Source organism: Sciurus carolinensis, chromosome 17 (genome assembly GCF_902686445.1).
Source record: "Sciurus carolinensis chromosome 17, mSciCar1.2, whole genome shotgun sequence".
NCBI lineage: Eukaryota > Metazoa > Chordata > Mammalia > Rodentia > Sciuridae > Sciurus > Sciurus carolinensis.
In genome coordinates this window covers 30,928,329-30,945,285 of record NC_062229.1, presented here as the reverse complement: position 1 = coordinate 30,945,285, position 16,957 = coordinate 30,928,329, and the positions used below count along the sequence as shown (strand labels likewise).

At 44.4% G+C, this 16,957-nt stretch overlaps 1 protein-coding gene across 2 annotated transcripts in view; it reads left to right on the top strand.

Annotated features, from left to right (window-relative positions):
• Window positions 1–6,429, top strand: part of Acvr2b (activin A receptor type 2B) — a 32,823-nt gene extending 26,394 nt beyond the window's left edge. For both annotated transcript variants that reach the window (XM_047531473.1, XM_047531472.1), the window contains exons 6-11: window positions 136–279; window positions 595–743; window positions 2,258–2,372; window positions 3,068–3,206; window positions 3,292–3,422; window positions 3,958–6,429. In XM_047531473.1, the coding sequence (XP_047387429.1) occupies window positions 136–279; window positions 595–743; window positions 2,258–2,372; window positions 3,068–3,206; window positions 3,292–3,422; window positions 3,958–4,152 (873 nt within the window). In that variant the 3' untranslated portion in view covers window positions 4,153–6,429. The remainder of the gene's footprint in view (window positions 1–135; window positions 280–594; window positions 744–2,257; window positions 2,373–3,067; window positions 3,207–3,291; window positions 3,423–3,957) is intronic.
• The last annotated feature ends 10,528 nt before the right edge of the window (window positions 6,430–16,957 follow it).

Here is a 16,957-nt window from a genome sequence, read left to right as displayed (position 1 = left end):
ACTCAGTCCTGGTCTCCTAGGCTCCATATGGATGCTGAAGCTGAGAGGCTGGTGGGAGGGGGATGGAGTGAAGGTGCATCCCCCTGCTGTGGGGCTGTGGGGCTGCAGCAGGACTGAGCTGCCTCCCTGCCCCAGGACAAGCAATCGTGGCAGAGTGAACGGGAGATCTTCAGCACCCCTGGCATGAAGCATGAGAACCTGTTGCAGTTCATTGCTGCTGAGAAGCGAGGCTCTAACCTTGAGGTGGAGCTGTGGCTCATCACGGCCTTCCATGACAAGGTGAGCCATGTTGTCAATCCATAGGAGGTGGAAAGGTTCCCATGAGGTGATCCCTGCCATAGGTGTGGACCAATCTGTCCATACAAGAGCCTGTGACCCTGAGGTTACTACTTATGATAAGATTAGTGACTTCATGATTACCCCCGACCTTCTATGCTGGTCTCATTTGCCTTTCCTATTTATTATAGACTCCCAGGAGAGGAGCCCAATCATTGGCCTCCTGAGACATCCCTGCGAGGGCTGGGCTGGGTTGGGTTGGAAAGGGTCTGTCCTTTACCTAGAGCCTGTGTCCAAGTTTTGTGCTTTCTGTCTTAGGGCTCCCTCACGGATTACCTCAAGGGGAACATCATCACATGGAATGAACTGTGTCACGTGGCAGAGACAATGTCACGAGGCCTTTCTTACCTGCACGAGGATGTACCCTGGTGCCGAGGCGAGGGCCACAAGCCGTCTATTGCCCACAGGTACCTGGGTTAGCAGGTGCTCTCCCTGTGCTTGGAACTGGAGATTGGTGGGTGAGAGCAGGGTGTAGGGGGTGTTTCAGTTTCCTAAACATGCTTAGTCAGCCTGTGTTATTTCTTAGGGACTGGGTGCAGAACCAGACCTTCACCTGTGTCCTGGGGATGGCATGGCCTCCTAAGCTGGTTTTCTCATGCCCTCTAATGGCCACATGAGGAAGTGCTGACTCAATTACTTTGAAGAGTTGGCGCAGTAATTCTTGAACTTTTTGATTAGGACCCCTTTAACTCTTAAGTTTTGTATATGTGGGTGGTATCTGTTGATAACTACTAGAGTAGAGCACACACACTCTTATCTTTTAGAGCGAAGACATCATCTATCATAGAGCCCTTGGAGAACTCTTTTCTGTACTCCCGAGAGTTCAAGGAACTTAAAAAGGCAAATGCTAGATTATTGAAGAAAAATATCAACCTGGCAGATCTCCTGAAGCAATCTTGGGAACCTTCTGGGGTTCCTGAACGACACTTTTAAGAACCACTTTAAACTTGTCACCCTTGTGCTTTACTGAATTGCAAGCAGTGCCCTAAATGCTTGAGAAATACCAACCCATTATTGACTCTGCAGTTACCACCTTGTAAGGTAGAAACTGTTTCTTCACCCCATCTTAAAGATGAAGGAGCAGTATCACAGAGAGATTGACTTAGACAAGTTCCTGTAGCTATTCACTCTGGCTCTGTGACTGTGAGGGAGGGGAATGACACTCAAAGACTAGGTTTCTAAGCTGAAGGGCCCCTAATGGTATTAACAGTAATGACATAGAGGTTGACTGTGTGCACTTGCCATTTTTGTAGGTCAAAAGGTTGAAAGTCGACTCTTGCATATGGTTCAACTTAACAGTAATGCATAGTAAGTGTGCCAGGGGTGGCCCAAAGCATTTTTGTCTGCTGCTCATTCCGTTTAATCCTCACAGCAATGCTGAGACAGGTGCTGGGAAAATTGAGGACCCAAGGTAGTTCTTATTATCAGTGGAGATGAGTGCACGGACTGGTACCCTGCTCCACTCTGCCTTTGTGGCCTCTGCAGAATCTTTGGCAACCTAATTTAAAATCCTTGTTCTCATTCACATTCCAAATATTTCTTCCCAGAAAACTAGCATCCCAGGCCAGGGTACCTGTCTCCCAGCCCCTCTGAGGAGGTGTGGGCTGGCCTTTGATGCTTTGTGGACTGGGATAAGGTCTGACCAGCCACTGGGGTAGGAGTTGCTTTGCCAACCTTGATGGAAGTCTTCCATCAAAGGCAGTGAAGGATTCTCACACCTGTGGGGGCTCCTGAAGCTGCCTCACTTCTGCACCCTGGCACAGACCCTGCACCCCAGATAGGGTGGGATGGCCTGATCTGGGGACTTTGGGGCACTGACTCAGTATCTTAGGAGTCAAGGTGGGAGTTGGATCATAATGTTCAAGCACAGGGTGGGTCGGATCCTGATGTTCTACTTCATGGGGCCTACCTGTCTCCACAGGGATTTTAAAAGCAAGAATGTACTGCTAAAGAGTGACCTCACAGCTGTCCTGGCTGACTTTGGCCTGGCTGTTCGGTTTGAGCCTGGGAAACCTCCAGGGGACACCCATGGGCAGGTAATGAGCCTGGACCTGGGAAGTGAGGGGCTGACCCAAGGTAGATACTCCGGGACTCAGCTGGCAAGGTCTAGGGACCTGACTTCAGAGCTGTCTGAGAACTCGAGAGTGTTATCAGTGGAGAAGCCAAGGCCTGGTGGCTCGTGAAGCTTCCCAGGCTAGTTAGCTGAGAAGCCTAGATTCCCCATTCAGGTTTTGGCCACTTGTCTTTGTAGTCTCAGTCTTTTTCTTTCAGTCATAATTATTAATCAAAAAATAAAATAGAAAGAAAAGTATAGTGACTATAAGCCAAGAACCTAGAAAAAGTAAACAAAAATTAAACCTAGCAAATCATTCCCAAGAAGTCACTTTTGATCTTAAGTGCTCTCCTCCCTCTTTGTTTTTGTTCTAAACCTCAGAAAGTACACATCATTGGTATAAATGTCTTCTGGTCTTACTGTAGGAATTTGAAAGCAGTTCCATTTTAGATCACTGCTATCTCCAGTGTGTGATATTTTAAAATCATCAGCAGGTACAATTCATGACTCTGCTGTGAATGCAGCGAGTCAGGGCTTGCTTTCTTTGGTACCCTACTGTGAATTCCGCTGTCTTGCCTGGTTTTGGTGCACACAGGCTATAGTTTCTGTGCCCTGGCCAAGTGAACCTTTGTGCTTGGTTAGTCTCTGGAGACCCCGCACTCTTCTGTCCTCATGCAGGTAGGCACCAGACGGTACATGGCCCCTGAGGTGCTTGAGGGAGCCATCAACTTCCAGCGAGATGCCTTCCTGCGCATTGACATGTATGCTATGGGGCTGGTGCTGTGGGAGCTTGTGTCTCGCTGCAAGGCTGCAGATGGTGAGTGGGACAGCAATCTTGGGTATCCTGAGTTGGGAAATGAGGGCCCTCCATGTCATGTAGTCAGGTTCCCTTTTGCCCCCAGGACCTGTGGATGAGTATATGCTGCCTTTTGAGGAGGAAATTGGCCAGCACCCTTCACTGGAGGAGCTGCAGGAGGTGGTTGTGCACAAGAAAATGCGGCCCACCATTAAGGATCACTGGCTGAAGCACCCGGTGAGGGCTCTGGGTGCAGGGGACTCCCCTGGGGCATAGCAGGGGCGTGAGGTCAAGGGGAAGTGGGACAAAGAGGAAGCTTGTCCATTCTTTGGATCCTAGAGAGGTGTTCCAGGGGCTGCGGGGCGTCAGTTAAGATAATACCCTCCTGGTCCTCACTGTGACTCATACGCTGTGCTATACTTTGGGCCTTTGTATTTGGGTTTTGCATGAAATTTGATTTGATTACCACTGCAAGCAGCTGTATCTCCTCTAGGAGGGGCCTGGGTCCCTCCCCTTCCTATGCTGAGAAGTAGCAAAACTTCCCTGGGGCTGAGGGAAGCCAGTGGGCTCAGGGTGGTGGCTATCAGGAGGGTAAGCATCCTGATTGCTGCAATTTCCACTAGGCCCCTGCTAATTGACCTGCTGGCGTAGTTTGGCCAGTAGGCTCTGACTAATCCTTGGGGTCATCATCAAGTTTGGAGTCTCCCATGCTTGCCATTACCCAAAGGTCCTAACAAGGGTGTCTTTTCTCTTCCCCCCGACTGCTGTGCAGGGCCTGGCCCAGCTCTGTGTGACCATTGAGGAGTGCTGGGACCATGATGCAGAGGCTCGCCTATCTGCAGGCTGCGTGGAGGAGCGGGTGTCCCTGATCCGGAGGTCGGTCAACGGCACTACCTCGGACTGTCTTGTCTCCCTGGTGACCTCTGTCACCAATGTGGACCTGCCCCCTAAAGAGTCAAGCATCTAAGGCCCAGGACATGAGTGTCTCTCCAGACTCAGTGGATCTGAAGAAAAAAAGGAAAAAAAAGTTGTGTTTTGTTTTGGAAATCCCATAAAACCAACAAACACATAAAATGCAGCTGCTATTTTACCTTGACTTTTTATTATTATTATAATTATTATAATTATTATTATTAATATTATTTTTTGGATTGGGTCAGTTTTTACCAGCATATTGCTCTACTGTATTGCAAACAGCGGACACGTCAGCAGGCGTTGAGGTGCTGAGCTGTGAATGCAGAACCAGCGCCATGCTGAAGAGCCTCAGCCACCTCTTGTCCTTTGGGATTCATTTTTCCCACTTTCTCTTTGTTTGTCGTCTCAGAATCTGTGACACAAAGAAACCCATCTCCTGTCTTAGGAAACTTAATGCTGCAAACTCTACTCGAGGAACCTTCGAAGACTGTTACATAAGAATATACCTTCCTCAGCAGAGGCATTTCCTCACCCCCTCTTTCCCACCACCTTTTTTTTTTGTTTGTTTGTTTCTCCTTTTTTAGGCAGTGAGCTTAAGAAACAGCAGATGTGTCTTTCACGGATCTAACGGGTGTTGTCCTGATTGAAGAAAAACTGAGATGTGGACGAGGAGTTTGGACTGGGGTTGGAAGGGGAGGATGGTGCTAGGGTAGGGTTTGGAACAGAGCTACACTGGACTTGGGCACATTTGGAGCAACATCCTTTGCTGTGGAGGCTACTTCTCAGGTAACCAGGAATCGAGGGCAAGGACTTTGTGGAGGCCGAGCATTAAGGGCAAGTGCGGGGTTTGGAGAAAATCTGAGAGCAGGGGCAGCTCTGACCCACCTGCTGGTCCTGACCAGTTTCATTCCGCTGACCTGGGCTTGGCCTAAGATGAAACATTTTTTTCTGCTCAAATTTTTCAGATTAGGTGGAGGGCAGAAATCATCATAGTTTAGTGAACATTCTTCATGTGACACGATGCTGTATCTTTAACGGAGGAAATAGCGAAATTGTTTCCTCCTGGGGTACTTCAGGGAAATGCCCATAGGGGATGCCCTGTACAGCTGGGGCAAGAAAATTTTCCTGGGTGTGCCCCACAAAGAAGGCCTGTCTCTCTGGGGACCTTGCAAGCCCTGCAGCTCTGGCTCAGCCCCATGTGGTGACTTTACTGACCCCTTTCTGTGACTCGTGGACATGGCTTTCTCCAGACCCCTTAAAGTGGTGCATATTCTAAAAAACTTTTTCTATTATGCCATAACCTTGCTCTAGTCAGTGAATGTTCCTAATGCTGCTGTTTCAACATTTCAAAACTTTTAATTTATAAAACATGTTAAATTTTTTTTTCAGACAAAACACACATCCACATATACACACATGCTTTGCTATGTGGCTTCCGAGGTTTAAATTTTAAAAAAGTAAAAGAATTAAAACTTCACGACCACAGACCACCTCAAACCAGAAATACCTCAGAATTTCTACTTGTGTAAGTTTTATTATATATTTTGTTAGTTGTGTTGTCTTGTAGTAAGTATATTTTAATGTAAGTTGACATTTATGACAAGGATGTTTAAAAGAAATAGAGGAAAAAGAAAAAAAGTTTGTCTTCTAGGGAGTACTACCATTTTTGTTGATAAAGCCCCCTTGTAAATAATTGTCATCGAGGATAGGTTGGCTGGCTGGGCTGAGTCTGGGCGTTCATCACTATTGTTGGTGAAGGCTCCTCCTCGTTTCCTTGGATCATTTTATTTTAAAACAGTGCTTCTCTTAATCTCAAGAGTAGGCAAGTTGGCAGGTGATGGAGAGAAGTTGACCTGGGTAGACTGAAGAGGGCTGCCGCCTCCTGGGTTATTAGTAAGGTCAGACGTTTCCCATAACTTGACTGGTCGATGTTCAGAATAACATGACCCCACTTTAACTGGGTAAAACTGTAACCCGTAGGCCCACAGGAGGTAATTTTACTTGAGATTAATTCCTTCAGCAGATGAGCAGTAGTGATATTGGGGGAGATCAGTAGCACCAGTGGCCACACACTGTGTCCCAAGGGCTGTTGCTAGAACTGCGTGTCTGGAGTAGAGGGTCTGGGAGTCCACAGTGTAATGGGCCTGACCACACGTGGGTGGCTGCTCCACTCGGTTGCTGTGTGTGGCATCTGGGCCTTCTGCTTGGAGGTGTCCTTTTCTCGAGTGTTTGGGTACAGGGTGCTGTGGGAGGTCAGTTTGCTTCCCTGTCAGAGCTCAGTTTTTGCTTCATGGGTCAAAGTGTGGACTGGCTGTGTGGTTACTGGGACCGGTGGTTTGGTTTTGGTAAGCTATGTTGTCTTTTTTTTTTTTTTTTTTTTTTTTTTTTTCTGTTTCATTTTGTGCTGTAGTATTTTTCTTCCCTTGGAATAATTTTTAACAGCAAATAGGCCTTACAGCAGTTGCTTTTCTTTTCACTTATTTCTTTAAGAAGCTTTAAAATATTTATTGAAAAGTGCCATATCTACTTTCTTTAGCTTTTTCCTCAGGCAGTGGGGGCATCTCTACTCTTCACCCTCAGAAGAAACAAACCACTAATAAATGTAGCTAATTCATTGCAGGAATAATCAGATCACTAATTCTACCCAATGCCAAACACTAAACCCCAACTTCCCTTTTGGTTTTCTATGTCTTCTGGGTCGTTGGTTTTCTTTTGTGCACTGACTTGATTCTTTGATAAGTCTTTTGGCCTGGCCAAGAGAGGGTTGAGCCCTGGCTCTGTGGGACCTTCTGGTTGGGACATTGTACAGGAGGGCAGACACACCTTTTCTCTGGGTGACTATGGTTTGCTGACCCCTCACTTACCCCTGCAGTGGCCCCATGGGGCCTTGTCATCAGAATGAAGTGTTGCCTGTTTGGTGTGACAGGGAGAGTCTGGGGGTTTGTGCAGCTCTCAGGGCTTCAGGCTGCCCCACCACTGCCCCTACTCTGTGCTGCAAAGTGCTTTTTTTAGCTTCAAGTGGCATATTTGGTTGCTGCTGGCTGGAAGGTGGGTGGTTTCCATCCACCACCTTCTGGGAGCTTGGGTGGGCTTTGGTGGGCCTTTTGCCCTTGAGTAAAGGGTCTGTTTGTCTGCCGTCCTGTGCTATGTGAACTGGGAGCCTCCTGGACCCCTGATATGTATCTGAGATGGTGGTGATTGGATCATAGGGCCTCTGCCTGTGTTCCTCTCCACAGATTCATGTAACATCTACTTTGGGGAGCCTAGAGAACTGCTACCTTCCCCCCCGCCCAAGCTCTGTGGAAGACTTGTGTGTGAATGGGGCCTGGCCTCATTGTCTCTGCCCATGGAAGGTGCTGTCCCAGCCCTGCAGGTGAGAGGGAAGAGAAGTAACCAAGGATCCTTGCTTCTTCTTTTCCAGTGTTCTGTCATCTAAGCAGCCCCTGGCTGTGGGGATGGGCTTCTGCAGATAATGTCCTGGTTGAAAACCCCGGTAATAAACTGTGATGTGTCAACCCTAGCTAGAGATCCAGAAATGAACCAGAGAAGGAGGAAGCAAGTAAAGACAGAGGCCACTGTGTCACGGTGTCCTGCAGAGGGTCCTCAGTGATGGGGTGAGCAGGGGAGGCTGTGGACGACATCATCAGAGCATACTGGGCTGGCATGAGCTAGGTTTTCTTCTGGGACTATTGGTCCCTAGCAGGAGGGAGCAAGAATTGCAGATGGGGTGTTCTGAGGAGAAAGGGGAAAACCTGGCTGCAAGGCAAAGTGGTGCCAGCTGTTTGACTCTGAATTCCTGTCTCCAGTTGGGGGCATTTGTGCAGAATAAGCAGCACATTGCCTAACCTTGAATATCACCTCCTGCTCACAAGGGAAGGGGTTGTCCTACCAAACTTGCCCGAAGAGGCTAGGTCAGCTCTCCTGACTTGGCCGATGCTTTAGGAAGTGCAGCACTTGATCCTGTAGTTCTGCTTTATGGCTTTTCTCTTCAGTTGGTCACATTCATATCCTCTCTGTTCTGCTGATTGTGCCCTGGACTTGGGCTATATGTAGTTTTTTTTTTTTTTTTTTTCTTGGGAAGCTGGGCTATGTATTGTATGTTCTTCATGTGCTCTGTGTCTCAGCAAAGCCTATTATGTGGCCCCTGTGGTCAACCACAAAGGCAGGGAAGTGACAGTCCCATCTAGAATGGGAGGACTAGGTAGCCCTCTTAGAAACAGAATTTCGCCTTTTTTAGTATGTAAAGTTCCTAGTACCTACTGATAATAACAAAGATTTGCTGTTGTTGTTTTGCTGAGTAATATAGTAAGCATAAGTACATGAGCATAAGCATAAGTATATTTTAGAATTGGAACTAGAACTTAAATAGTCATTCTCAAGAACTTGGCTCACTAGAAATCTAAATTGAAAAGGTATTCGGGAGTTCAGTTTAATTTTGTCTCAGTTATTTCAGCCTGTTGGGTTTTTGGCGGCATACTTTTGGAGAGATGACCAGGCTTGATTCATATTTCAGGGACATTAGACCACACCTTTTCAAGAAGTGCAGTACATCTATTATTTACATGGTGGGGGAGCATCCAGAAAAGGAATAGGACAAGATGGACTTTCCTTCGCACGTGGGTGACATGACTTCTCCTTGGTCAGTGGCTGTTTGTAAAAGCTAAACTGATAAAATACTTGGCAGCTAATGTGTTCAGTCTAGTAATAAGGAACTTAAGTCTTGGTCAATGTGTTTTAGATGAACAGGCCCAGTAATTCACTTGAAGAACTGTATATTTTCTCAGTCTAGATTTTAAACATTAATGCATTCAGGGTTATATTCATAGTTGTTTTAGAGTCCAGGTAGTTGATTTGTAACCAGCAGTCTACCTATGAATGTATCCCAAACCTTTAGAAGGCTTGGAAAAGTTTTTTGAGATAATGATTTAGTTTTTTAGGAAAAAAAAAAGAAATGTTTTCTTTTTTAAAATACCCTTAATCCAATCACATTTTTTAAGACAATTAGTGAATTTAAAAGGCCTAGCAACTATCAACAAAAGTCTAAGTTATTTAGTGGGATATTTTGAATGTGCACGTTTCACACCTGTTTGGGGGTCCATTATAAACTTGGTTTGGACAGGAATTTGAATGTACAGAATTTACCACTATTTAGGTTTTTAATAAGTTTTATCATTTTCATGACGGTATCTTCCAGATACGAATGAAGCAAGACTTTGATTGTGGTACTCCATGTATCCTGTAGTGCCAAAACCAGTGATACTTTATTTGCTCCTATGGCAGCTTGTAGACAAAACTGAAGTGGTTTTTCCTTAAGAATTAAAATGCATATTCTCTAAATTGACCAGAGTGTGGTGATAGGCGCTGCACCAATCTTTTTTCCTCCGGGGCAGTGTCTTCAGATAGTCTAGGGTTTAGGCAATCACAGGACACTAAAGAAACATACATGTAGCTGTGTAGATGTATGCTATTTAAGTGAGGGCTATTCTGGATGCCTATGGAAGTGTTACATTCATTTGCAAAGTTTACGTTTTTGAGCTCACAGTTATGAAAATTGTGACCCATTAGTTAGTTGGTACCCCTGCCCCTGTCACCCCCCAGCCAGTGAAGATGGGTCATTTCAAATGAATGAGTTGTGTCTTGAGTTCTGGGAACTTCCACTGTTGGTTGGGTATGGGCCCATTCCCTGACTCTCCTAATCATGTTTGCATCAATACTGTTAGATAGCATTGTAAATAAAAGAATAGGTTATATAATAGAGACATAACACTTGAAATTTTACTTTAAAAAAGCTATAGCTCTACATATATATTTAGTTATATCACCTGACAGATTTTCTTCTACACAGTGTGGAGATTGTTTTATACCACAGATTATTTTTATAAAGTCTAGTGAGTCTGAATAAGAATGCTTTTGTAATCAGAGCTACTGAGCTTTACCTTTCAGGATAAATGCACACTGGAGCATGAGGGGTGTGAACTTACTTAGCACTCACGTGGATTCTTGTATACACTGGCAGCCTAGAGTCAATTTATGACTCTCCTCTGGCCAGAACTCCCACTTGTGAAGGACAGATACTTCAGCTTGGCTCCTTGCAGATCTGAAGAAGAGGGGCCTGCAGTGTGTTACATTTGTGCTTCCTCCTGAGATTCCTGTCGAACAAAGGGTTCTGAGGTCAAACATGCAGTTATAAGCTCCTGCTATAGAATATAGTAGTGTTGAAGGTGTTTGGGGAATGGAAATTTTATGTGGCACAGACTGGGGCAGCATGTATAAGAAAAAGATTCAGCCTACAAAAACTTTAAAATGGGAATTCATTGGTTTGAGTTCCACCAAACTGAATTACGTAGGACCAAATTATTGAGCTGAATGATTCTTCGGAAATAAGGTTGGCAGGGGGTTGGGTGGGGCATGTGGATATAGTGATTAAATTAAATGAAAGCTGCCAGGCATATCTTGTTCCCTGTGGTCAGGGCCTTTGAGATGCGAGTGTGTGTTTGACTTGCTGCTTTAATCTGTTGAATTGGCCAGGAGCCCACCGAGGAAACTGGAACCCCAGCAGTAGCAGGGCGTCTTTCACACGTCCACAGAGGTTTCCTGCTTTTCCCACGAAGGTCAGCATCACTGCAAGGGTGTCTTCATTTTAACCTTTTTAATTTTGGGTAGAGAGTGGATGGTTATTTGGGTGGGACTTTCGATGGGATCTGGGGAAACTGAATAATTACGCTAAATCTTAGTGTCCATAATGGCCAGCTTTGAGGCCCAGGTAAAGGCTTGACCCCCACACTCTGCCCGCTGGCTTTAGGCCACGGCTTCCAGAGGTACACTGGAGGTAGTTTTGTTAGGAAATTCCTTGGTGTGTCATTTTAAACCAGCTGTGCTTTCTGTTCCTTCTGGTTTAGAGTATAGTTTACACTTTACCCTTTTATACTTGCGACAAATGTAGTTCCAGCAGATCCAGTAGCACTCCAGGAAGCGACCCGTCACTCCTTTCTCTGTTTCCATGAAAGGACATTTCTCTGCTCTCCAGCCACCTGTCTTGGAATGTAATTTTGTTGTGCCTTTGTTTTTGTCACCCTCCTCCCCTTAAAAGCAACTGCTGTAAGCTTTTCCTACTTGTCTTCACTAGCCCCAAACCCCTTACCTTTTTCCTTTTGCCCAGCTCTAATTTCTGGATGCACTTGTGCGATCCAGGTCTTTTAAGAACCAGTTACCTCAGACCTCATGTTGAATAGTGTCACCATCTGGGTCCTCTTGATACTGCAGACTTAACACACACGCAGGAACCCTGATGCGTGTGGGCACTTAAACTTGTTTTAAGTGAAGCAGGGACTGAGACGGGCTTCTGCTGAGCTCCTCCTGGCTGTGGTGGGGTCGGTCTGGAGTGTCGCCTGAAGGTGCTTCCTGCGCCCCTCTGCCTTCTGCCGTTCTCAGTATTCTGGTGTGTCTGATTAAGCCAAGCAGCTTAACGGGCTGGTCTTGCACGTAAATTAGTTCCAAAGATGAGCTCTTTGTAACACATTTCCAGTCGCTAAAGCTCAGATGTAGAACATTCCTTTAAATGGCAGGATAAAAACCCACTGTCCACCACAGTGCATTTTGGGAAGATGTCTGTAGCATATGTTGCTGTGAAATTAGGCCTTGTTGGGACATGGCTGTTTGTCATTATGGTGTATTTTAAATAAATATATATATATATATTTTTAAAGAGCCTTTTTTACCAGTTCAAGAAGCTTAATTAACCAGCAGTCACCACATCTGAATTTTTGTCTCTGGGGCATAGATGGCAGACCAAGATTAAAAGTGGTAGCTCAACCATGCAAACGGCCTGCCTGGGCTGTCCTGCCATCCTGCTGACCATGGGACACCAAGGTCATTGTGTTCCTAGTGGGTCCAGGCTCAGCCCTCTGAGTGTCTGTTTGGTCTTTGCCCCTTTCAGTGGACTATTGACTTCAGTCCCTGCAAGTGCTTTAGCCCGAGTGGGGTTTTCTCAGAGCACTGCCATGAGTTAAGTGTATGTTTAGCCAAATAATTTCTCCGTAAGGGAAAAATGCTGTCATCCAAATTTTACAATGACAGAGATGCGAGAAGGAAAGATCAGGCAACATCTGAGTTTTAATTTGAAAAGTGTCCAAGTCATTGTCAGGCTGTCTGGGAGCAAATGATTCATTAGAGATTCTTTGGGAGACCCCATCTGAAATACTAAGACCACCAGTGAGGGGAGCGGTTGTTAAAATGCCAGCAACTTTTCCCCCTCATTTTTTTGAGAAATCTGTAAAATATGCAAAGAAAATTGAGTGGTACTTTAAAGTTGAAGGAGAGAGTTACCGCAGATTAGAAACATATTTCTAGATTTCATTTCCATGCCACAAATCCACATGATGCCATTTTTCAACTGTACAAAAGAATCTGCTTATGAATTTGACATAATTGTGATGATAATGTCAAAGGCCAAATTTTCACCTGTTAATACTTTTCCCACATTTGTCCTTGAATCTGAGTAACTTTACACAGTACTGTGAATTTAACTTACATCAAGTTTGATGTCAATTCTTGTGAAAAGAGCTTTCTGCATATAATAGACATAGAGTTAAAGAACACAGCAGAGTACAAAATTTGCAGGAACAGTTTTGGAACCAACAGAAAATGTCACCTTTTATTTACCATCTTATATATCAGTTTTACCAGCTACTTCTGAATTTGTACATTATTTGTAAGGAAAAGGAGGAAAACCCTAAGACTTGTCTAACTTAGTGGAGAATGTGTGTGTTGGGCTTAGGATGGTAGCTAAGTCTTATTGAGCTGTGTTATCTAACTTGTATATATAAATTGTAATTAAAAGTTTGGATTCACCTGTTTCTCACAGTTTAAAATGATGAGTAATCACAAATTCTGGAATTGTGACTAGTGTATGATTTAAGGCTGTAGAGGCAAGGAAGCTCTTTCAAGTGCTAAAACTAAAGACTTCTAGTTTTTGGCTCAAATTCAATAAGTACTGTTTGTATACCAGGATATGTGAGATGTAAATGTAGTAGGTCACTTTTCACCCTTGTAGCTATAAAAAAAAAAAAAATTGTAGAACAGAAATAGCTTGTACTACTGAATTAACAAAAGTTATACTAAAGTATCATGTTTTAAAATATATATATATATATATACATATATATATACACAGAATTAAGCTTGTTGCTGTTACCCTGTCTGGATTTGAAAAGTGTGCTGATTTATATATATATATTATATACACACACACATCTAAAATGGCCTGAAGCAGACATCCATGTAATTACAGTTGTGAAATGAAAACATTTTGGAAAGAACATTGTATCATAGTTCATTCATTTGCAGTGGATCTTTGTTCCTTTTTACTGTGGTACTTTTAGAAATGAGTGTCAAGTTTGAAATTAGATCTGCTAAATTGGGGTTTTGCTGCTTGAACTCTGCACTGGGTCCTCAAATAAACCGATGTGAATGTAGTTTTTTCCCCCTGTGTGAAGAAGCAGCCACACCCCAACAGAATAGGAGGAAAAATCTAGAACTATTTCAAGTTTTATCTTTTTGTATATGAAAATAAAATAATAATAAAACAATTTTGTTGACTCTTTTAATCATGGGGCAGGGGATTAAAATTTCTTTTTATGGGAATTAGAAAAAAATAAAATGGAATTCTCCTGCTTACAAGGACTGGCTGCAGTGGACCTGTGAGTTCTGCTCGATACACATGCAGTTGTTGGTGACTGAAGGCCTAGTCTGGTGGGGCTGAAGCTAAGTGCAGTTCTCCATTTCTGTCATTCAGAAGTCCAGGGCCTACTTAGGAACACTACAGGCTTCTCATAAATGGACTGATCTGGGACCCTGGGTAAGTTCTTGCAGGGCAGGGCTGTTTTCCAAATCATCAAGATCCCACCCTCCCAACTATTCCTACACTTTGCAGATGATCCTGAGCAACATTTTTGTAATTGGAACAGAGAATCCTTGAAGGAAAGTTGTATTGAGGACTTGGAGAATACAGGTTCTATCGTTGCCAAACTTGGCTGAGTACCCTGGTCACTAGCAAGCTACTTAAAAAAAAAATAAAAGTTGTGAGCCCCACCCTAGATCTGAATCAGTAAACCAAATCTTGTGTTTTGGAGATCCTGACTTAATCTCACCAAATTGAAACATGGTTCCTTGATAATAAAATAATGATGGCCTCTACAGCCTAACCAAGAAAACAGGAAAGCTTCAAATCACCTGCTTTCTGCAGTAAAAGTCTATTTTGTGGGGCTCAAGACTAATGTACATTAAAATGTGTAAGTGGAGAAAGACCATCTTTGAATCTTTCCAGTGGGCTTAATGTCCCCCTTTTAATTTATCCTTTATTATGAGAATTAAACAACCCACATGAAACTTCTGGAGGAAATTTTTGATCAAGGGACTTTTTATTTAGGGACCACTTGTGAATCTTTGGCTCTTTTTGGTCTTTCAGATTTAGAAAGCTCAGCGTTTGTTAGTGATTGTCCCTGAGGAGCCTAGAGAATGAATGACAGGCAGGCAAAAGGCTGACGTTTTCGATAAAGGATCCTGGGACTGGAAAAGCTGAAAGGTTGAACTTCAGGGCCCATCTGGTGAAATTTTCCCTTCAGCAAAGGAACTCTTTCACCAAAAGTTGTTTGACACAGGAGGTGGTTTATAAAAGCCGGTTTGTCTGGGCATGGTGGCGCACGCCTGTAATCCCAGCAGCTTGGGAGACTGAAATAGGAGGGCCAGCCTCAGCAAGAGCAAGGGGCTAAGCAATTCAGTGAACAAAATAGGGCTGGGGACGTGGCTTAGTGGTGGAGTGCCCTGAGTTCAATCCCGGGCATCCCCTGCCTCTCCCCCAAAAAAGTGAGCAAGTGCAGGAGGGCTCAGGGGCCATTTGACTTACCCTTGGGTCTAGCACCCCTAGGGAGCACTAGGATTCCCCACTACAATTTAAACACTGACACAGTTCCCTCCTTTTTATAGATGAACAAACAGACCCAGGGAAAGTTTCACCACCCAATGGTAGGCAGCCCTTCCAGTTCCTCCTGGGCTTACTATTTCTTCCAAATGCAGGATCTGGATGAGGAACGTGATCTACCATCATCTCTTTCTAGAATTTAGTATGGTGCCCAGCACTTAGTGAAGGCCTTGAGAAATGATTTTTTTTTTTTTGGGGGGTGCCGGGGATCAAACCCAGGGCCTTGAGCTTGCAAGGCAAGCACTCTACCGACTGAGCTATCTCCCCAGCCCCGAGAAATGATTCTTAATTGATTGTATTTAATAAATTCTGGTGGAAGCTGCTAAAGTAGTCTACAGATGATAGTTCAGTTGAATTTTCAGAATTCTTGGTAGCAAGTGACAGAAACCACTAGGCAAAAAGGGGACTCCAATGGAAGATCCTGGGGAAAAAGAACAAGCTAAGCCTCGGGAAAGGCGGGATGGGCTTCAGAAACCTTGGAAGCCAGGGACACAGCATTGTAGACCTTGCCTGTGTTTCAGCATTTCTAACATTATTGCTCAGTATGGATGGGACCAGATGTATCTGCTTATTTGTCTACTTGGCGGGAAACTAGGCTGCAGACTGTAGTAGAGTTTGAGTCACAGCTTTGTTGCCTGGAGGGAGACCAGATCCAAAATCACTCGAAATGACTCTAGTTGACCTTGCTTAAGCAATCAGAGCGAGAGACCCACAGGATTATATAACATGACTTCAGAAGAGGTACTGCTAGGGAGGGGCAGCCTCCTGTCTGAGGCTGGCAAAACAGCCTGTAGTCACCACTGAGGTCAGATGAACGGTGTTGCTACCAGTTGTCTAAGAAATAGGAAACATGAAGTTCTGAAAAAAGCTAAGTCCACATGGAAAACTGGAGATTATGCTGCAGTGAGGACTTTTTAAAAGTGGAAATTCATGAAAAAAAAAATGTGTGTGTATTCTTTGTCAGCAGGTATTCAACAATCCAAATTTTATATTCTGTCAAGACAAAGTAAAGTGACCCAGAAATCACTAACATTTAAAGAACACTTAATGACATGCTCAGGGCACTTCTCAAAATGCCTTAATGTGTTCTCTCCTTTAATCCTTACAAGAACCCTATGATCTAAGTAGTGGCATTATTCTGGCTTAAAAGAGGAAACGGAAACCTAGAAAGCTGAAGCAACAAACCTAAGGTGGAAAGCAGTTGAGTGGGAATTCAAACTTATGCACTCCGGTCCAAGGTCTTGAGCCACCATAGAGAACTGTCTTGCCAAGAAAAGCTATAGGATGTACAAAGCTATTTTTAGAAGTTATGATTTGGAAACCATGTGACTTTGAAGCCAGGAGTCATGAAGACATCCAGTGTGACACAGGTTTTGCAATCAGATTCAGAAATTAAATCTCAATTCTGGGGATCTTGGTCGACAATGTGCAAGTGTTTATGCACTTTTTTTTTTTTTTTCTCAATGTAATTTTTTTTTATGTTTATTCACTTCTTAAATCAGGGTAAAGCCATTTCTTTTCAGGACTGTGTATGCACACTATTAAGACCTTAAGACGTGAGATGTGGGTTCGTGGTAGAGCGCTTGCCTTGCATGAGGGAGGCCCTGAGTTCAATATCCAGTACCCAAAACAACAACAACAAAACCTTCCAGACATCATACTCTCACATTACCAGGTAGGTCGAACAGGTATGGGTGGGGGTAGTTCCTGGTCCTTTAGGTTTGTCACCAGGGGGCGCGCGAGGACTTCAGCAGCGAGGGCGTGTCTGCGCTCGGGGTCTCACTTCTCTTTGGGAAGCTGGGTACCTAGCGACTCCGGGGCGCGCATGCGTGTCTTGGTCCTGCGGTTACAATTGGTCGTCGGGCTTCGGACCCACTGT